At 43.5% G+C, this 22,884-nt stretch overlaps 1 protein-coding gene across 9 annotated transcripts in view; it reads right to left on the bottom strand.

The window, feature by feature from the left end:
* Positions 1–1,420: 1,420 nt before the first annotated feature.
* Positions 1,421–22,884, bottom strand: part of RFX4 (regulatory factor X4) — a 179,468-nt gene continuing 158,004 nt past the window's right edge. For all 9 annotated transcript variants that reach the window (XM_078337185.1, XM_035258516.3, XM_035258517.3 and 6 more), the window contains 3 exons: positions 14,485–14,647; positions 12,253–12,391; positions 1,421–3,029 (listed from right to left, as the gene is read on the bottom strand). In XM_078337185.1, the coding sequence (XP_078193311.1) occupies positions 2,757–3,029; positions 12,253–12,391; positions 14,485–14,647 (575 nt within the window). In that variant the 3' untranslated portion in view covers positions 1,421–2,756. The remainder of the gene's footprint in view (positions 3,030–12,252; positions 12,392–14,484; positions 14,648–22,884) is intronic.

The raw sequence follows: 22,884 nt of genomic DNA, 5'->3' as shown, positions 1-22,884 counted from the left end.
TCTTTCCTGGTTCTGAAGTTGAAAGTTTTTAAACAATTGGGAACATAGGTAGTACTTGGCTCCCAAGAGGTAGGCACCTTGTGCTCAGAGAAGGCCCAGTGTCCTTTTGCCCTCATCTGAAGCTGCCTTCTGTTCCAGGGTGCTGATGATGCCTAGGTCTTGGTTGTGCTGTGAAAGGGAGGCACACATTTTCTTCCTTGCAAAGTTCCTGGAGTGACCTATTATCTGGGCCTCAGGCCCTTGTTGATTATGACTAGCTTTGCCTAAAGATTTGTGCAGTTAATGAACTTGTGGCTGTTAGATGTAAATGGATATTCTGTGCTGTTGTTACCTGACAGAATTTGGGGATTACTTTTTTGTGCTTAGTAAGTCAAAAGTCAGACTTCCTACACCCTTTCATTTATTTAAGGGACCTCTAGCTTTGAATTGTAAGACAGCGACTGCTCTGGTCACTCTGAGGTTTATTTTTTGCAGTGACTAAATCTGAAAATTCATTCTTCCTTTCCCTTACTTTCCTTACATGAAAGCCAACTAGTGGATTTTGGACAAAAGATCAAACTAATTGACCATCAGAAAGTGAAATTCATCTGCTTTCTTTTTGTAGAACAACATAGCTAAATATAAGGGGATGCTCTGTATAATATATAATTTTAATCTTAAAAATCATGTTCAGGTATAAATATATTATGTAATAGAAAGTAGGAACTCGGCTTTAAATATAAATCTTTCAAAATGCAAATTGAGTTGTCAAGTTCTCATGCCTTTTAGTTGATATATTCACTACTCTAATTTCTGGAAATCTGTGGTTCTGAACCTCTCAGAGATCCTAGACTCTTAATGTTTGATAAAAACACCATCATTGTACTTTTCCTATACCCCACTCCTCTCAGCCCCAGAATAAAAATACAGTGCTGGAGAAGAATCTGTTAATATTTATTAAGTATGCAGTAATGTTACTGTTCTGTTCCTGAAGTTTATTAGCAATTAAAGCACTGCACTTGAAATATCTTTACACCCAGTGATCATTGAAGCATAATAAACTAAGTACCAGGGGACCTTTTAATGATGTTGGTATTGAAGATAATATTCCCTATAAGAGCTGAAAGGGTCCTCCCTTTGGGTGACACTAGCCACTTTGCAAACTTAGGACACATCTCCATGTGTAGAGAACTGGTCCCCTTCAAATCTCTGTCAGGCTCTAGGTACTATATTTACTTAATCATTATTCAAGGACAGGATGTGTGACTTATACACGTTTTAATTATTATTATTGTGACAAGATGATGGAGAACTGGATAAACACAGCCAAGTAAGACTACTAGGTTTTGTTCTGCCTACTTACACCCTAAGAATTCAGAATGTTATTTATATATATCACACACACACAGAGGTCATGCCAAATGAAGAGTGAAAAGAAAGGTCATTTCAATACTTTTTATTTGAGTGTGAAACCATTCATATCTTGCACAACTGTACAGATAAAACTATTTCCATTTTAGCTGTAGACACAATTATCACACTGAAAGGTGTGATCAAAGATTTTATTTACAGAACAATTGCTAAAACATCCGATGTCATATTTCCATTTATTTCTTACCCATAGGGTAATAGGTCCACCATAATTGTGTGGTGCATTTTATAATACAGAAAGAAAACCTATATTAATCTCTAACAAACCTCACAAATTACTACAAATCTGACAGAAAAATGCCTACGAAAAAATTTTCCAAAAGTACAATACATTTTTATTTCCACACATACACAGTATAGTATAGGCTCAAAGGCACAGCTTTGAATTTTTTTCTATCAAAGTGTCGGAAATTATTATAGTTTTATGAAGGAACCGTGAAAGCCATTTTCACACTTGGTGCTTGGTAAGTTAAAGTTTGGTCCATCCAGTTTCACAAAGTTAACACAGCAGAGCTGAGTGTGATACTCAATGCCATAAATCCACATTCTCATAGAACTTTAAAAAAAAAAAAAAAAAAAAAACCTTCTCCTGCCTTTTGCTGACACTAGCCATTGTGCAAACTTAGAACAAATCCTTGTATGTAGAAGAACCAGTCTCCTACAAACCTCAGTCAACTTAAGGCAATACAAAACAGACCCCTTCCTTCCCTCAAGACAGTGCTTACATTCCAAGACAATGCAGGTACTGTGACAGATGTGGGTCTGACAGAAAATCTAGAGTTTCCAGATACCTTCCTATATAGCCCTGGTGCTCCAGGAAGCAGTGATGATACCACTAGGAAGAAGAGATGAGCAGAACATATCTGAGGGCTGTTCCTCGTACAGTACGATGACAGACAGATGGCAAGGTGAATGCTCTTGGTAAATTATGTGCCCATCCAAGAACACAAACCAGATTCTGTCTCCAGTTTCCATCCTTCAAGACTAAAGAGATTTTGTCAACAGGAAAGTCGGTAGCTTACTAGAAGTGGTTGCCAACACAAAGCAAAGTCATGGAACAGAGGGAAAAGGCACAGAATGGCCTGCCCAAGATAGTGCTCTATAAAAACAGTCAAGTCTGGCTTGGCTACCCAATCCCACTGACTTTTAGTAAGTTCTGTTTCTGAACTAAAGTTTATTCATCCCACATTGAATCCCATCCTCATGTTCATTAGGAAAATGGACACTTAGGAATAACCCACGAGTTGCAACGTACAGAGATAAAGTCTTCTGGGGGATGGGTGTTGGGTTTATTATTATTATTAATAATTATTATTCATATTAAATATGGATGCCTATGATAGCAGTCATTTAGCCCATCCTGTAGAGGCCTCTCCGTTGATGTAAGCAAAGCCAGGAAAGTGTTGCATGTGCTCATACTCAGAATTCCTGCGCGTTGTCAGGGGTGTATACATGTCACTAGAGTTTCCATACCTCGTGGAATGCACAGACGGACTTGTGTAGCACGTGTTGGCTGAGGGCACCTCTGGCCAGCGGGGAGTGACTGGGGTAGGATGCAGTCTGGGAGTATTGCTCATCAAACAAGGTTCCATCCGGGAAGTGGGGCTATTAAAAGGGTACTTGTTGAAGGGAAAGAAATTCCACAAAGTTAAAGTTAGCTTGAAGTTGCATATACACACTGTCAGCCATGTTTATAGTTTAAGTTACATTTCTTAAGATGCTATTAATGAGAGATGATGGAGAAGAATCACTGAACTTCTACAAAATTGACCTTGGTCTTAAGGAAATGAACAGGCGAAATAGATTTCATAGCTTGAGTTGGGTTGTTGTTTTCTCAAGCGAATATTGGCTTTCTGTTCCTAATCTAGAATGTCTTGGGAAGTCAAACCCAAAATGAGAAATAGCCACACCAGGAATACAGGAAAGTGTGTGTGTTTGTCACACACACACACATATACTAGTAACTGCATGTCCAAATAAATAAATATGGATGTACAGATGGATGGTAGTGACTTTTATTGTTAATTATGGAGATGTGATAGGTCCTAATCCATCAACCCAAGAGTGTAACACTGCCAAGTAAAATACAATGACATTATTAAAAATAGCATTTTATAGTTGAATTCAATTATGAACTTCAGCCTAAAAGCAGGCTTTTGAAGAGGAAGCAAGTCAACAATTTCAAAGGTTATTATTAGTGCTTATCACTTAGAAAACATCTTTCATTTTGGTTCACATTCACCGAACTCCTGGAAGATACACAAATAGGAACTGGGCTTGGTGTGAATGTAGAGGAAAAGGAGGGGAGCTTTTGTACAGGTCAGAGGAACAGGTGTTAGTAACTCCAAGAAGAGGGGAAGTAGTTCTAGAAAGGATCAGGAATAAGAGAAGTGCCTCTGAAGTGCTTCTTCTTTTACATTCTTTTCTGTTACCAAGACAGCTATGCAAATAAGCCACTGTTAGTAGGATCAGAGGGGAGGAAGGGGAGGAGCTATGGGCTCCCTTTTAGAGCTCCCAGTCTGCAGGCCAGTCAGCACAAAGATTTCTTTGCTGTGCTGAGGGCCACCCCAACAAGGCCAGGAGCCAATCAACAAGGATGGCAAGAGCAGCACAGAGGAGAGAGAGTGTGTGAATGTATGAATTCTTCTGCTCCCCATCTGTCTTCCCTGACAGTTGGAGAGTGGAGTCCCAGGGGATTAGGTGGGAGGCTGCCTCCTGTGAGGGAGACAGACAGGCTGAAGCCTAGACAGCAGGGAGAAGGGGTTATGACAACAATGGCTGTTCCCTGGAGTCTAGGTGGCTACAGGGAACTGCTCTGCCTCTGTGAATGGGAGTCTAAGGGGAGCTGGGGAAGGTACTTAGGCCTGAAGCATGCAAAGAGAACCAGTGATTCAGAGGTCAAGAAAGGGGATCCCAATTCGAGTAGGAAGGGATGGGTTTTTCCCCCCTACATAGGATGGCATGCCTTACATAGCAAAAGTACAGCCACTTCACAACCAAAAGAACAGTTAGGAAAGAGGGAGAAGGGCGTAGGTGGTGTCTGGGAACTCAAGGGAGAAGGCACTAAGGGCTGTTGCTAAGGAGACTACGGACAGCACGCCAAGGCTTTCCTAATTCCAAATCAGATCAGAAACACTGGCGCACACCCCTGTGCTCTGCATCATGGGAACCTACAGGATGCTGTTTGTGTGGCAGCAGTGGTGGACCCTCAGGCCTCTGGTCCCGTGGCATCCCAATTCTAGCACAGGAACTGCTCTAAATCCCAAAGAGACCATAGTAAGATTGGGCCCTGCCCCAAAAAACAAGATCCCAGGCATATTAAACAGATGACATTAGGAACTATTACTATAAAAGGATCCTTACTTTTTCAAAAAGGTTGCCTCCCCCACCTGATCTCTCAAGTGAACTCCTGGGTGTCACTTCACCTCCTGGTGCTCTCCCTGGCACAGAGGCCTCACTTCTGGTCCCATGGCATGGCAAGCTGGTTCCCACCTCAGGGAACTCTGTCCTACCTGTTCCTTCTGCCCAGAACCCTTCTCTACCACCCTATCCCTGGCGCCTGCCATGCCTGCCCTTTTGTCATTCTTTAGATCTCAGCTTAAATGTCACCTCCTCAGAGAGACTTTTCTGGAATTCTATCTCAAGAAGCTAAACACCCTAGTCTGTGCCTCTCGGGCCAGGGCCTTACCATCCTGCCTGGCAGCTAGGTCTTTCTATTGGCTTATATTTATATGCTCCTGCTGGGGCTTTGCTGTGTTCAACACCATGTTCCCAACATCTGGCATGGTGCGTAGCACCTCGCAGGTGCTAAGTAATTGTTGGCAAATGAATGTTGGGACATTACCACTAGAATGAATCTTAGGGATCCTGTGAGCCAACCCCATGTTGTACAGATGAGAAAACCAGGCCCCATGATGTCAAGTGTCCTGCCCAAAGTCACACAGCAAGCTAGTGGAAAAGCTGGCATAGAAACCCAGTTGGGGAGCATGCTTTCCCTACATTGATATGACCTGCCACTTCCAAGTTACCCAGGAGGAGGAGAGTGCTCCCTTTTTGGAGGCCAGGCTATTAGACTTTAATCCGCTTCCTTCATTAAGTTCCCTCCTCCCCAACAGAGCTCTGGGGCCTTAGAATTCTCACCTGGCCTCAGCCTGCTGGTTCTGACAGAGTCCTCCCCCTTGCCTTAGCTCATGTAGGTAAAATGTCACAGAATGGACTTGGGATCTTTTCCACAGAACCCGAGAGAGTGTGGCTTTTGTGCCTAATCAGGGACCCCCGATGCAGCTGTGCTCAGAAGTTGTGTCATAGACTCAAAAGAGTAATTGCCTGGAAATGAGACTGGCTCAAAATATCTCTAATGTGACAATAAAATTCTGTTACCACAGAGTCCAGCCTGGAAAATTCTGTCCTGTTAGGTCAGCTAATTGCAAATGAGTCAGTGACTCGTTTTCCCTGTAGTGAAGAGACCATTGAAAGACCAGATAGCTGAAGTGCCCACTGCCTTGGCCTGGTCATTAACATGACCAATGAAGCTTCTATTTAGTCTGGTGGGAGTGGCAGAGGCTGGCCCATGGCACCCGCCTCACCTCTTACACTTTACATCCGGTTTCATGCAGGGTTCATAAGCATGCTGGGCACAAACCCCAGGGTCCAGAGATCTCTGTCCAGAATAAGGCACTTTTTGTTGAGGGCTCGTAACAGGAAGTTACCATTCTCTGGATCAAATCACATGCTGTTGCTACTGATTTTTAAAAGGACATAAGTCACCAGTTTACCACCCCTTGAGAAGAGTGTGTGATTGGTGCCTGTGAGCACGTGTGTGTGCCTGCATGCACAAATGTTCATCAGATGCTTATGGTATAAGCCCATCTCAGCTGTGATTGACTCTTGGTCTCTTTGGAACCATATTAGGAAGATCTATTTTGAGGAATGACTCTCCATACCAAGGGCTGACTTTCTTACACATGGAGAAGGAAGAAAGAGCCCTTTATTCCTGACCCTTACCCAGTGAGCTGCTACTTGAACAAGGGGTGAAAGGTGGCCCAGTCAGGAGCACAAACTGTTTTCCTATGAAAGACGGCTCTCACTGCACCAAAGTACTGCCAGAGGGCTCACCCCCAGCCTCTTCGACTCTTCTCTTAGTCTCTTCTGGAGAAGGATGTAGCTCCCAAAAAATCTTTGTCAGACAGTCCACATCTGCTGAGCAGTTGTTTTTTTTTTGAGACAGGGTCTTGTCCTGTCACCCAGGCTGGAGTGTAATGGGGTGATCTCAGCTCACTGCAGCCTGTGCCTTCCAGGCTTAAGTGATCCTCCCACCTGAGCCTCACAAGTAGCTGGGTCTACAGGTATGTTCCACCACTCCCAGCTAATTTTTAAATTTTTGATAAAGATGAGGTCTCACTACTTTGCTCAGGCTAATCTTGAACTTCTGGGCTCAAATAGTCCTCCCACTGGAACTCCTAGGCTCCTAGCCTCCCAAAATGCTGAGATTACAGGTGTGAGCCACCATCCTGCTGCTGCTGAGCTTTTAGAGTCAGGATTAAGTTATTACATGTGAAACACTTAGAACTTCCATGTAATAAGTTTTCTGAATGTGTTAGCTGTTATTAATGTTCATTTGAGAATCGATCGTAGGGTCATGGTCGATTAATGATAGGAAGAGCTTTAGTGACTGACCATCTGGTTCTACCTCTGGTTTTACAGATGAAAGAACTGAGATCAAAAAAGGGAAATGATCAACTGCAGTCATACAACAACTTAGTACCAGAGTAAGGATCCAGTCATTCATTCATTTCATTGACAAGTATTTACTGAGCACCCACTGAGGGGCAAGCTATGTGCTAGGCCATGGGAATATAATGGGGAGAGAAAAAGGACTTGGTCCTTGCTTCCACAGAGCTAGTACAGTGAAGGAGACAGATCTTAATTATAAAATTCCCCTAAATATAATAATATCATAACTGTAGTGTTACAAAGGATAATAAAATGTGTTAACTGTGAGCCAGGCTCTGTTCTAACCTTTATTAACTTACCTGACTATCACTACAACCCTATGAAATACATACCATAATTATCCTCATTTTTCAGATGAGACAATTGAGGCACAGGGCTAATCAGAGGCAAAGCTGGGATTTGAACCCAGGAAGCCTGGCTCTACAGTCAGAGATCTTACAACACTAGGGTTGATTGACTTTTTTTTTTTTTTTTTGAGACAGAATTTTGCTCTTGTTACCCAGGCTGGAGTGCAATGGCGCAATCTCGGCTCACCGCAACCTCCGCCTCCTGGGTTCAAGTAATTCTCCTGCCTCAGCCTCCTGAGTAGCTGGGATTACAGGCACGCGCCACCATGCCCAGCTAATTTTTTGTATTTTTAGTAGAGATGGGGTTTCACCATGTTGACCAGGATGGTCTCGATATCTTGACCTCGTGATCCACCCGCCTTGGCCTCCCAAAGTGCTGGGATTACAGGCGTGAACCACCGCACCTGGCCCGATTGACTTTTTTTTTCTTTTGGCCCAAGATACCATCCCAAAGTAGAGTGCCCTAAGCAAACTTTGTAGCACCCAGTGGTCCTGGGTGGTTTGGGCCAGACTGCTGGACATTCTGTGAGAGGCAGCGATTAGCTGATAAGGCTGGGCCTTTGCCTTTCAGATGAGAAATAAGGAACAGCTTTCCACCCTAAGTATGATCAAATGGCTTTTGAACTCAAGGGCCCCAGTTCCACTATGGCTGCTCAACAGGAAGAGATTCTATGAACATGTATTGAATGAGGCTCAGAAATATTTTGTAGCTATGTACTTGGTCTGGTTTATTTTCTCCTTTTGGTCGGGCCTGGGAATGGGGAACCTGGAAAGAGGCAGCCTACTTTGATGTGAACAAGTGCAGCACAGTCGCGAGGTTTTTCCAAAATAATTCAAACCTTACACTGTCAATCCTCATTCATCTAGACTTAGTAAGTCAGAAGTTACAAGAATCTAAGCAGGGCTGGGAGGTTTACCTTTGTATTACCCAAAGAAAGCATGTATTGTGCAAATAAGTAAACAAGGGCAAACACATACTCTATTTTGAAAAAAAATGACTTAAAATTATTTTGAGCATGTAAATGCTGGGATGCCTATAATTACTGCACTTCACAGATGTATCAGCCCTCTAAGGCAAACCTACCTGCATTTATTTGCAGTAGTTTCCGTGACTTTTGTGCTGATGACCAATTGCATTTCTCTAACTATATTGTATACTTGCAATTTTTCTTCTAATTCAGACTGACCTTTTCCCTGGTGAGTCGATTTAGTGAAGTGTGATACTCAGTTACTCAGAACTGGAACAGCTTGACCCCTGCTCTGGAAAGCTGAAACTAATTAGCCCTGCAGTGGATTTTCTCTATGCTCAACCTTAAACCAAAGAACCAATAAAGGAAAGAAAGAAGGTTATCTTGGTGGGTGTGCTTCTCTTTGGCAACTTGAAACTTACTGAGAATAGCAGCAGTAACCTCTTGAATTTACCTTCTGCTCTCCCAAACAGCAGTATTCAGCACAACTGGTTTGGAGTTGGGATTGAGATCTGGAGGATTTGCGTCTGAGTCTGCTTTGTCCCTTACTAGATATATGGCCTGGGGCCCATTACCTTCTGAGGCAGTCACTCATCTTTAAAAACTGAGGGAAAAGGCTAGGTGCAGTGGTTCATGCCTATACCCCTAGCACTTTGGGAGGCTGAGGAAGGAGGATCGCTTGAGCCCAGGAGTTCTAGACCTGCCTGGCATACATGGCAAGACCTTGTCTCTACAAAAACATAAAAATTAGCTGGGCTTGGTGGCATGTGCTTATAGTCCCAGGTACTTGGGAGGGTGAGATGGGAGGATCACTTGAACCCAGCAGGTGGAGGTTGCAATGAACCAAGATTGTGCTGCTGCACTCCAGCCTGGGTGACAGAGTGAGATCCTATCTCCAAAACTGCCTTCTTCCCAAGGTTGTTATGGCAATTAAGTGAGTCTGTATATTTAAATATGCTTAGAATGGTGCTCTGAATAAATATCAGTGAAAAACAAAACAAAGGATACTGTGTCTTTAGACAGTACCTTCCCCCAAAGAGGTATGTTTTGAACACTGACCTCACTCATCAACCTGGGTAGAGACTGATATAATTAATTTCTTCCCACCCCATTTTACAGATGGAGACTAAGGCATAAACCATGGAGTGTAGAGTGTGTGTGTGTTCGGAGGGGAGTGTCAGAGGCACTCATCTAAGAGTCGCAAGGCATGCTGGTGAAAAGCCTGGCCTACAACCCTTTGAACTCTCGCACTTAGTCTGGATTAGAAGGGCCCTTCCATGGGCTTTTGCTTAATCCTTGGGCCATTCTATTACGACCAACTATTAATGACAGTGTTCCCACTGGGGCTCTTGTGGCTTCCAGAGCAGATTTTGCAGACCTGTCTTTGATCACCAGGGACCTCATGGGCTTTGAGGAGATCTTGACTTTTTTTAATGGGAATGCTTTAAAAATATCACCCCAGAAAACCAGCTCCTGACATTTCATGAAGGGGAATGAGGAAGTGAAGAAAGAGGGAAGACAATGCCCGGAGCTGTGGCTAGATGATGCTGTCTCCCACTGGAGCATGAGCTCTACCAAAGCAGGTGTGCTCTGTCTCCTTCTCACTGTACTCCTGGTGGCTAGCGCAGTGCTTGCACATAGTAGTTACCCAGGAGCCACTTGAGAAATGAATGAATGAATGAGATGCTTAGAGTGTGTGGAGTGATCTAGGCTGTTGCAGCAGTTCTCAGTCATGCAGTGGATCACAGTGAGGACCACAGAGTGCTCCCAAGAGAGAGAGCTCCTAAGGAGCTGGCATCTCTGTGTGACGCAGTTGGAGACCTATAATGAATGCCCCAGATGATGATTTAGTGGAATCAACTTCTTGGCTTATCTGGGGATTAAACCAGGGCTCCCCTTGGTACTACAGATGGAAATCAAAACAAACACCTCTTTGCCCTGAGTGCCCATGTCTTGTTGATACATTCTCCTTCGCGCCCTACCTCAGAGACAAGACTGTGTGCTGCCAGCTGATGCAATTACAGCGTCCACCCTAGCGTCAGTCCTGCCATCTCATTCCTAAACTTCTACAAGTGCTTTGGAGCAGAGCCCTCTGCCTCCACCAGTCCCCCTTCTTGGTTCATTCTATGGGGGCCCTGAGAGCACTCTTTCTTAATCATAGCTCTGATCTTGCCACTCCCTAGCTTCCTGTGCCTGCAGAATAGAGTGAGCATGCTCGGCACACCATACTATTGTTCATGCTGACGCCACCTCCCGTGTACTCATCTGCTCAGTGTATACTTAGTGAATGCCTACATCTGAGAGGCAGCAGAGGGTGGTGTGCCTAAGAGCCTGGACAGGAGTCACACCACCTGAGTTCAAATCCTTAGGCAGGTTACTGTGAGTCTCACTTCCTCTTCTGCAGGGGTTATCTAGGAGGTGTGGAGAGTGCTCAGTGCAGAGCCTGGCACACAGCACATGTTCAGGAGAAGGTAGCTGCTCTTTCTGATTGGTGTCATATTCTGTGACCTGAGGATACTGGACTTAATCTTTGCCTTCAGGGAGTTTAGGATCACCGTGCACGTCAGACGGGAAAGTTGGTGATGATAACAGGGTGTGAGAAATGCTACTGAGAGAGGAAACTCAGGGAGTGGCACCTAATAAAGCTGTTGCCACAAAGACTGCAAGATGTTTGTCATGAATGACCAGCAGAAGAGACTGGGGAAGAGACACCCAGCCAGAGGGAACAATATCTGCAAAGACATGGAGGAACTCAGCACATGCAGGGTAGTTGCACGGAGGCTGGCATGGCTGGAGGCAGGGAGGGCATTGGTGGGTAGGCCAGAAACGTAACAAGTCTTAAGAGACATACTAAGGAAGGAATTGAACTTGACCTGGAAAGCGATGATGTGCCAAAGATGAGGAAAGTGTCATTGTTATTGGTTTTTTTTTTTTTCTTAAGGACTCCTCTAGCTGCAGTGTAGGGGGTGGACCAGAAATGGATCACATTTTAGAGGCATAGAGACCACCAGGAAGGCTTCTGTCTTCATCTAGGTTAGACATGATAAAGGCCTGAGCTGAGACAAGGACAGAGGGCATACAGAGATACTTAGGATGCAGAATTGAATGGAACTGGCAACTAGTCACATCACAGCTAATGCACAGGGAAGTGTTAGACAAGGAGAGTGTCCAGAGGTGGTTTCCCCAGTGCAGCCACAATGTCTATTCCCCACAGGCCACAGAGGGCTGATTTGGCTTATTAGACAGTGAGGAGCCCAAGGAGATGTGGTGTCTGTGAGTGATTTGAAAAGGGATCCATTTCAAGAGGATTCTTCCACTTAAGATTACATGTGCAGGCTGGACAAAAAGAGCAGACACGGGACATGATGAGACCAGTTAGAATGATGTTGAGAGACCAGTCCTGACAAGATTCCATGCCCTCATGTCTGCACCAAACAGGGTGGTGATGGGAAAGGAGACCCAAAGCCCAGGGTGAGGGTAGCTGCCTGAAAAAGGGCAGCAGACATGCAGCTGATTCGATCTTGGCATGAAGAGGACAAAGAGAGAATAGAAAAAAAAAACTGTTTAGCAACCAGGTGTGAGAGAGCAAATGGAGCATGAACGCTGGCTGAGCACCCACTGTGGGCCAGCCACTGGAGGCCAGAAATGACGCTGATGAAAAGACCGTCCTCTCCTTGGGGACACACATGGTGCACAAATAGTGTGCATAACAGTTTTTGAACTGTGTTAAAGTTAACCAGATTTGGCACCAAGTATACCAAGGCCTGGGCAAGAAAGCAGGACCACTGACTCACCTGTGCAGAGCTCCTGTGGTAAGGGGCATAGTGGAGTGGCCCGGAGATGGCTGTGTCATGAGGGAGGGCCGGATACTGGCTCTGCATGGGGTGAGGATGCTGGTTGCCATAGCTCCCATAGTTATAGCTTCCCGTGTATCTAAAATGCATCAAGCACATTGAATAGTGTGAGTAATAGCAAGGAGAACAGATGAGTTTGACACCTTTTACAAAACTCATTTTTTTCCTTTTTCTTCTTTTTTCTGTTTTCTTTTCTTTCCCCCTTTACCACCCCAACCCCATTTTTCTTTCTTTCTTTCTTTCTTTTTAAGTTGCAGTCTCACTCTGTTGCCCAGAGTTCAAATGATTCTCCTGCCTCAGCCTCCTGAGAAGCTGGGATTACAAGTGTGTGCCACACGCCTGGCTAATTTTTGTATTTTTAGTAGAAACAGGGTTTCACCGTGTTGGCCAGGCTAGTCTCAAACTCCTGACATCAGATGATCTACCCACGTTGGCCTCTCAAAGTGCTGTGATTACAGGCATGAAGCACAGCACCTGGCCTCTTCTTTTTCATTCTTACCATTTCCACTCTGTGGCCTTGTTATGATAAATTTAAAACCCCCAGAATCTATTCTAAATGTGTAGAAATATTCTCAAAGGCCTCCTGAGAAAATAATGGCTGCCCGATTGACTGCTCAGGGCACTTGAACCTATGGAAAAGTACACCAACGTCCAGTCCTGTGCCTACTGTCAGGGTGCCACCATGCTGTTTTATGCTGGGCCAACTGTGTGGAAGGGATCCGAGAGGTTCTCCCCTTCCTCTTCCCATGTTCCCCTACAGGAACCTGGCCTGTGAGTGGCTGCAGGTGAGGCCCACTGCACCACATGGTAGGATCTTTTTTTTTGAGATGGAGTTTCGCCCTATCCCCCAGGCTGGAGTGCAGTGGTACAGTCTTGGCTCGCTGTAACCTCCACCTCCTGGATTCAAGAAATTCTCCTGCCTCAGCCTCCCAGGTAGCTGGGGCTACAGGTGCCTGCGCCACCATGCCCAGCTAATTTTTATATTTTTAGTAGAGATGGGGTTTCACCATGTTGGCCAGGCTGGTCTCAAACTCCTGACCACAAGTGATCCACCTGCCTCAACCTCCCAAAGTGCTGGGATTACAGGCATGAGCCACTCTACCCAGCCAGGATCTCTTTTATATCACAAGTGTTTTTCAGATCACTGCTTGTTAGACATTGTAAGATTAGTGTCTTTTGATAAAGACAATGCATAATGGCAAAGAGCCAGTAGAGTTGAGGTCACACTTTTATATGGATTTGTAATTCATTCATCACAGCAACGTCACGCCACAGATTTGAAAAATATGTATATATGGGCAAAACAAATGATGTATTTATCCAGGACATCAAGCACTGCTGAAACCTATGGGGAATTCCCTGAACCCTGTGAATAACTGCAGCCCTAAAGGGACCTCCAGCCCTCAGGTGGGGAAGCCCTTCTCTAAACAGAGTCATAGAAGACTTGGACCTAAGATGAAGCTTTGTAAGTCTGCAAAGTGTATAAGGAGCCATGCAGGGGAACTGCTGAAAGGGGTTTTCGGCTGATGCATTAAAGGAGTAAAGAGGGAGGAACACAGGCTTTGGAGTCAGACATTTGTTCCGTTTGGGACCCACCATGTGCCAGCTGTGTGACCTTGGGGAACTGAAGATAACCAAACAAGTTTCAATTCCCTCATCTGTAAAATGGAGTCATTAGGTCACTGACACCTTCCTAACTACCTACCTACCCTGGTTATTGTGGGGATTACACAATATGGTGCTCAGGATATTGTGAGAACTCAGCAAAGGGTAGCACCCTTCCTGTTCTTTGAGAAAATAACTGCTAAGGACACCCCTCTTTATATCAATTGTTTTTTTTTTTTTTTTTTGAGATGGAGTCTCGCTCTGTCACCGAGGGGTTGGAGTGCGGTGGTGCAATCTTGGCTCACTGCAGCCTCCACCTCCCAGGTTTAAGCAATTCTCTCACCTCAGCCTTCCAAATAGCTGGGATTATAGCCACCACGCCCAGCTAATTTTTGCATTTTTAGTAGAAACAGGGTTTCACCATGTTGCCCAGGCTGGCCTTGAACTCTTGACCTTAAGGCCCACCTCAGCCTTCCAAAGTGCTGGGATTACAGGTGTGAGCTGCTGCACTCAGACTCTTTAGATCAAATTTTAAAAGTCCAGCAGCATCCCTGGAAAGTTACCTACCCATGTTCCTCTCTGTGGGGATAAACTGGTATCCTGTGTGTGACAGAGGAAGAAGGCACATGAGTGTTCCTCATACAGGGCAGCTGTTGGGAGTTCTCAGCTGGGGACCCAGCAGCTGTCGTCACTGTGTATGTTAGAGACCACGTGTATGACTGCATTGCTCCTGCAAAGACAAATTAAGACATCTCAATCATTAACAGTCCTCACATCTCTTGTTCTTCCTTAGACCACTTTAGTGGCTTCCTTTTGTTCTTAAGTTAAAGGCCAAAATCTTAACCAAACATGTATCTCTGGCTCTGCTGAGCTCACCAGAGGCATCCCCCATCCCGTCTTTTGTTTTATCTGGCCAAGCCACAGTCTCTTTCTTTCGTTATCTCCAAAGTACCACAATTCCCAGCACCACAGGGCCTTTGCACGTGCTGTTTCTGCTGCCTGGAATCCTCACCATTCTCTTTTTTTTAACCCACTCATTCTTCCTCTCACAGTCCAAAAAGCTGTGCTCTTCCTAATCCCAGACTAGGACAGATCCCTCACTGTACTGTAGGCCTAAGTGGTGCCTACCGCAATTTGTAATCCTATACCCATCAGTGAATGTGATTTGATTAATGGCCACCTCACCAGACAGAAAGCACCAGGAGGGTAGGGGCCTGGCCTATTTTGGCCATCAATGGATTCCCAGTGCTTAGTACAGAGCCTGGCTGCCAAAAGACTCAACAAAAATTTTAGAGGAGAGAAAAGGGAAGGTAAAGACAGGAAGAAAGGAAGGGAGGGCAAGAAAGAAAAGGAAAGCCTGGGGAAATGTAGCCCAGATAGGCACTGCAGATTAACTTTTCAGCACTCAACCCAACAGGTGCTAAGGATCCAACAAATTGCTTTAGGAAAACATAAGTAGATTATTGGGCTCTGCCTGCTCAGGTCTTTTTGAAGATTATTAGACAATGACCTGGAGAGTGACCTATTCCATGCATATTATGAATTCCCTTTGTTTAGTTTTTAATTTAATTGGTTACCTGGAAAGTGCTAAAGACTGGGGAATAAAAACCTGACAAAATTAAATGCTTAGTATTCTATGAGATGGTTAGTTTTTTGTTGTTGTTGTTGTTGTTTTGAGACAAGGTAAGATCTTACTCTGTCACCCAGGCTGGAGTACAATGACATGATCATGGCTCTCACTGCAGCCTTAACCGCCTGGGCTCAAGGGATCCTTCCACCTCAGCCTCCCCAGCAGTTGGAACCACAAGTATGTACCACCACACCCAGCTAATTTTTAAATTTTTTATAGACACAGGGCCTCACTATGTTGCCCAGGCTGGTCTTGAATTCTGGGCCTCAAGTAGTGTAGTGATCCTCCCAGCTTGGCCTCCCAAAGTGCTAGGATTAAAGGCATGAGCCACTGCACCTGGGCTAGAATTTTTTAAATGATAATTTAAGAAATCATTAATAGCAATAATAAACTCATCAGACAACTTAATTTCTGATAAATTTAAAAATATGTTAATGGTGGAAATAATTAAGCTTATTTTAGAAGGCAGAGGGAATGGGATTCAACATCCCCCTTTAGGTATATGGAAAACAGAAGAATTTGTTAAGGGAAGACATTTTTAAGGTGAAGTAAAAGAGAATAATTGATCCTGTATTTTCTGCAGCAGACCATTTCTATCTAAAAGTTCCTCTGGAAAGATAAAGGAAAGATTTTCATTTTAAAAATTAGTACATTCCATCCCAGGGACTTTGCAAATAGCATATGAGAGGAGCCGCATTGACCTGGAGTAGTAGGAGGAAGCAGAGTTGGTGGATCAGCGCTGTGCCAGTTATGTGACAGAGACTCAGTAAGGAATACCTTGAAGGAATGTGGAAGTGGTATCCTATTTTAAATACATTGGCTTATTATTAAAAGAACCCTTTGGTGAGCCCTTTCATAAACTGAAGAATCTTTTGGAATGCAAATGATGTCCATTGTTGTAATGAGGTGACAAAGATTTATTTCAAGAGTATGAAAGGAGACACCATGATTGAGCATCTCTTACAGACCATGCACTGTGCTGAGTGCTTGTCACACACCCTTAAGAGAACATTATCCCCCATTTGTAGATGAGGAAACCGAGGGTTAAATCCAAAAGAATTTAAGAGAGTCTATAGCAATACAAAAGATTCAAGACAATAAAATGGAAGTAGCAATGAAGAAGACAGAAAAGCAGAATTGGAGGTGAAAAGTGCAATCCGGAATGAGGTGAAGCATGCCAAAGGCCCAAATTCTTTCTATATGTGAACTTTAAACTTAGATCTGAGTTTTCCAGGAGCCAGTGCGCTTGGAAACCTGACTAGTTAGGAGCACTAAGACTGATGATTGCTCAGGAGTATACTGTCCTCCAAATTCAGAGCAAACAGCAATTTCTTTCAGATGCCTTCCTAAGGGGGCAACTATGACCTGTTCAACAATGTCCCCAACACTCTTACAGTGGACTTCATCTTGATTCTAAAGATGGTTCCTTTTGTCAACACTAACTGCAGGCTAATGGTATCACACAAAAGTCCAGTTTAAGGAAACTTGGAATGTTAAATAACTTGTCCAAGGTCCCAGACTGAGTGGGTGGTTCAGCAGGGCTCCGAACCCACACACTTTCTGCCACACACTTTCTACTCTCTACCATTATGTCTCTTTGCTCTGGGTTCTGCTTCTGCCATGTACTAGCTATAAGATCTTGGGCAAGCCTGTGAAACTTTATGAGCTTTTGTTTCATCATCTTTAAAATGGGAGTAATCATATCTATCTTGCAGGACTGTTGTGAGGATTAACTGAGATAATATATGTCAGAGAGCTTGGCACGTGGTAGGCTTTTAATGGTATTCAAGCACTCTTCATTATAAATTCAGGTATTCTTACATGAGACTTTCTTAAAATAGATATTTCTGTATCTCTCATTCCAGACCCCAAGGAAGAAAGGCAAGTTTCTTGGGTGAGATTCTATTACCAGGGATGAAACATTTGAATAGCAACAGTAATTTAACCAATTACGGCAAATCTCTAAGCATGTTTTTCTATAAAATTACTAGTGTCCTTATTTACCAGCATGGCTAAAAGTACCCCTTCCTGCTTTGCACATCTGCTCCATATTCTTCCCCCAAAAGATAATGACTTTGGCAGGCGACATGTTAGGCTTGATTTATAAGTACAAGAAAATGGAAAGGGAAGATCCCCAAAATGAACACGACTCAGATGACTGGATTATGCATAATTGCCCTCCTCTATGTTTTGAACTTCATGTGAAATTATATTACTGTTATGGTTTTTAAAAATGCCATCTTTACTAAAACAGGTTATCACTGAGTGGTGGGATTGAGGAGGGGTTTAAAATTGTTTCCCTTATTTTACTTATCTGTATTTTTCTGTAATGAATGTGTATTGACTCTGTAAAATGAAAAACATTAATCCATTAAACAAAGTTTATAATTGGAACTGGAATTGGAGAGGGTGAGAAGTTTGGGAGAACAACAAACTAGCCACAACAAGCAAGTAATTAACCCTTGAAGCCTCTGGGACCTCAGGAGGGCACAGTGAGATCAGTGGATATTTAAACGGGGCAGCCAAGGAAGCCAAATAATTTTTTTTTTTTCCAAGCGGTAGGAGAAGTCATGATAATAGCCATCACCTGAGAGACTGCAACAGAGGTTACTTTTGTGCGAGCCCCTGGAGCACAGCAACTGTTCCTTATTCATCTCTGTATCCCCAACAGAGGGTATGCCAAATAGTAGGTGTTCAGTAAATTTTTGTTCCATTGAATTTGTTGTTGAAGGAGTAAATGCTGTTAGGAATAGACGTTATCAAACAAAAAGCTAGTGGAACTCTTGGAAAAATGGGCTCCTGTGGTCTGGGGAACAAAACCCCTAAATGGCCATGTGCCAGCAATCTAACACATCCACTCAGGCAGGCTTAAGCAGATTAACACCTACTGGCTTGGGGAGAAACCCTTTTTGCCTAGGGAGCAGAAAAGAACACCCCTTGAATTCCCTTTCCTACGAGTGAGACCTCCAGTGAGAATTGCTGTGGCTGCTGCTTTTTTTTAAGGAAACTAATAAAAGAAAATCTGTGCAGCTTATAGTTTGTTCTTAGTTTTAAAGACAACTCAAATGCTTTTTGTTGGTAAAACAATAGCAAATCTTCCCTATTTGTTCAGTTCCCATATTTTTCTCTTATTCTCCCCTCCCCTCCTCACATTTCTATTTATTTAAAGGTCTGAGGATAGCGGTAGAAGCCCCTGATATTTGAGAATTCAATAAAGATCCCAAGAGGAGCAGTTGTTGGTCACCTTATAGTATTGAAACTGCTAGAGCAGAACATTTTCTTCCCCTCCCATCCCCAACAAAACACTCTTCTTCCCCAAGGTTGTTTTGTTTTGGAAGGGGTTTTAAGCACAGGACAGGAAGGGTGCTTGGAATATAACAGACAATCGGTAATGATTTGTCAAATAAATGAATGAATGATCATCCAACATAAACCAGATCTCATACTAATTTCCTTGTATACATTGACCCATTCAGTCTTCACAGCAACCTTCTGAGGTAGGTAGTATTAGCTCCTTTTTCAGGTGAGAAAATTGAGGCCCAAGAGGTTAAATGACTTCCTCAGGTAAGTGGCAGAGTTGGAATTTGAATGCAGATCTGCCCAACCCTAAACCCTTGCCATAGCAATGTTTCTTACACTTGAATTTGTGTTTGAATCTGGAGATCTTGTTAAAAATGCAGATTCTGATTCAGTAGGTTGGGAGTAAGGCCTTTATATCAAACTTCTAAATGATGACAATGTGGTTGGTCTGTGAACCACACTTTGAGTAACAAGGCTCTATAACATACTGCCTCCTGTCACACATCCTTTATGTTAAGGGTCATTAAAAATCATAAGTTGAGGGCCGAGTGTGGTGGCTCACACCTGTAATCCTAGCACTTTGGGAGTCCAAGGCGGGCGGATCACAAGGTCAAGAGATCGAGACCATCCTAGCCAACATGGTAAAACCCCTGCTCTACTAAAAGTACAAAAATTAGCTGGGCATGGTGGCATGCGCCTGTAGTCACAGCTACTCAAAGGCTGAGGCAGGAGAATCTCTTGAACTGGGGAGGCAGAGGCAGCAGTGAGCCAAGATTTCCCCATTGCACTGCAGCCTGGCAACAGAGCAAGACTCTTCTCAAAATAAACAAAAATAAATTAAAAAATCAGAAGTTGGCCAGGTGCAGTGTCTGACGCCTGTAATCCCAGCATTTTGGGGGGCTGAAGTGGCCTGACTGGTCGAGCCCAGGAGTTTGAGACAAGCCTGGGCAACATAATAAAATCCTATTTCTACTGAAAATACAAAAGCCAGTTGTGGTGGCATGTCCTTATAGTCCCAGCTCCTTGGGAGGCTGAAATGGGAGGACCACTTGTTCACGCCACTGCACTCCAGGCTGGGCAACAGAATGAGACCCTGTTTCAAAACAACAATGACAACAACAACAAAAAAAACCCAGAAGTTGTGAGATTCTGCTACAGATTTGTGAAAATTCAGAGTGCTTCCCAAACTACCTGGCTGTACCCTTTTTTTCATATCTTGGACTGAAATTTAACCCAGGGGTCTCCGGCCCCTGGGCCAGTACTGGTCTGTGGCCCTGTTAGGAACTTGGCCACACAAGAGGTGAGCAGTGGGCAAGCGAGCATTACTACCTGAGCTCTGCCTCCTATCAGATCAGCAGCAGCATTAGATTCTCATAGGAGCATGAACCCTATGAACTGCACATGCAAGGGATTTAGTTTGCATGCTCCTTTTGAGAGTCTAATGCCTGATGATCTGTGGTAGAACAGTTTCATCCTGAAACCATCCCCCTCCACCTCTTCCACAGTCTGTGGAAAAATTGTCTTCCACAAAACCAGTCCCTGGTGCCAGAAAGGTTGGGGACCACTGCTTTAACCTTTTTCTTAGGAGGATTCTGTGAACCATCACAGACGTTGCTCAAGTTTTGAGCTAACCCACACCTTTTGTTTGTAAGCTCCTTTTTGTGTGTCCAGATTCTAGATCTGCTCTGCCCTCTCCCACAGCCACTTGTGGCCATTGAAATTTAAATTAGTTAAAACTAAATACAATTAAATATTCAGTTTCTTAGTTCCACTAGCCACATTTGAAGTGCTCAATAGCCACAGGTGGCTAATGGCTACTGTTTTGGATAGCCAAGATAGAAGTCATTTCCATCATCACAGAAAATTCTATTTGGACAATGTTGCTTGACTGTATTTGCTACTAAATAAGCATCTCCCATAACCTTCATGACTGAGACAGGGAAAGAAGACTATATATTGACATTTACCTATATCTCTAGGTATCTCATTAGCTGTCATCTTTTTTTGTTTGTCTGTTTGTTTGAGACAGAGTCTCACCCTGTCCCATAGGCTGGAGTGCCAGTGGCGCGATCTTGGCTCACTGCAACCTCTGTCATTGGCTGTCATCTATCCTTAAGACAGCTGTGTTTAAGGAGACCATCTACTGAAGTTGGAAACTTCATCTGTTTGAGTTACACTTTACTAATATTTCCATGGTCAAAATCTGATTGACAGAACTGACCAGGGCCAGCAAATGAATCAGTTCCTTCTTATGTTGCTGCATAATCTAGCCTCTGCCTATCTCTGCAACTTCCTCTCTTGCCACTCTCTTCCTTTTTTATTATATATACTTCTCAGTCCCCACCATGCCAAGCTCTTTGCTGCCTCAGGCCTGTGCACATGCTTTTCCCCATTGCGTAGAAAGTTCTTTTTCCCTCCCCAGCCTCTATGTGGGTGGCTCCTTGTAAAACAGTGTGCTATGAAAAAGTATACAGTGGGGACCCATCTTAGTTTGTGGTCAGCGATTCTCTTTATACTTTTCTTAGCACACTGTTGTTTTCGCACGTAGCACTTTGACCATTTGAAATGATACCTTTACCTGGCAGTTTACTTCTGTGTTGACTCTTACCCACTAGAATGTAAGTACCATGCAGGCAGTGACTATGACTCTTGTTTTCATGTCTATACTCCCAGGACTTGGTACAAATTTGACACAAAATATGTATTTGTTGAATGAATGAACAAATGAATGAACGAGGAAGTCCAAAGTCCCAGCAGCAAGCTAAGATTTGATTTTGTGATCCAAAAAAAAGAGTAGATTAAACAATCTATTTCCAATCCCAGCTTATTTTTCGTGATTCCATTCCTTTAGAGAAAAGGAAGGAGCAGGGACAGAAGGAGGAATTCACTAGCAGTGACACCTCTGAGGTTCTGTAAATGAGTCATCGCAGACTCTGTAGCAAGGCTGAAGTGTCCATCCTATTCCACTCAGTTTAGCTGCCTTCAGTGTAACTGCCCTCAAAATAACTTTTGTTATTTCCAAATAAGGCAGGGCATTTGTTATTTGGAACGACTAAGGGTCGGTTATCTTTGTTACATCCTCAACTGATGTAGAGAAAATGCAGCTGGGCAGGCCAGATGTTCTACAGTTAGGGCCATTTATGAGGAATTTGCCTTTATTTCATTAGCTATCCTAGTATCTCGATGATTTAATTTGCTGGTTTTGTGTTGCAGGGAACCATGGTGGGAAGTTGAAAACATGAGTTTAATAGTTAACTTTTATTGTCATTGCCAAAGGAGGGAATACTTAAAATGACATCATAAACGGGGTTAGAACCCTTCAGTGGCCTGATGAGACAGAGTAGGAGTTTAACATTTTGCTTTAGATGACATTAAAGAATTGCAGCCCAATGTCATGTTAAATAGACTGATCAGTTTGGTACTGTCCACCATGCTCCCGAGGAGGAAAAGAGCCAGTTTTCCTCGAAGAAAGTTAAGGTTTCTAAACTTCACCAGGTCATGAAGGAGGGTAGCAAACCTACAAATTTGGGGGAGAAAATGGACAGACAGGCTAGACTTTACCTTGCAGAAACCTGTAGGAATGGACTCCTTTAACCAGCCTCTTATCATGGCATTGCCATAAACCCAACCAAAATTGGCCATATATCATTTTTAATTTTAGGTACCTGAAATTTCTTTCCTTGCCCTTTCCCCCTTTAAAAAAAATCAGTTAATAAATACAGTCTTCATAAAACATTTAGAAATATGGACATGGAACTAGACGTAGATATGGATAAGCAGAGTGGCTATTTTCCTAGTGAGTCATAACATTATCTGTACTACCTTGTATTCCCTAGTCCTTGTATCAGAGGATGCCAAAAGGTTAACATGCAATGAATTAATTTTAGCTTTGTGCGCACCAGGCACACATAATACTGTTCCTTTTTCATAGATTAAAAATGGGAAAGTGTCCATCCAAAGCAGGACATTTATTTAAGGAGTCCCAGGTACCTGATTAGTCTTGATTCTCAACAAGTCAAATCTGGTAATATTTACAT

Source organism: Callithrix jacchus, chromosome 9 (assembly GCF_049354715.1).
Source record: "Callithrix jacchus isolate 240 chromosome 9, calJac240_pri, whole genome shotgun sequence".
NCBI classification, from domain to species: domain Eukaryota; kingdom Metazoa; phylum Chordata; class Mammalia; order Primates; family Cebidae; genus Callithrix; species Callithrix jacchus.
The sequence above is the reverse complement of the archived record's forward strand: the minus strand, read 5'-3'. Positions and strand labels throughout refer to the sequence as shown.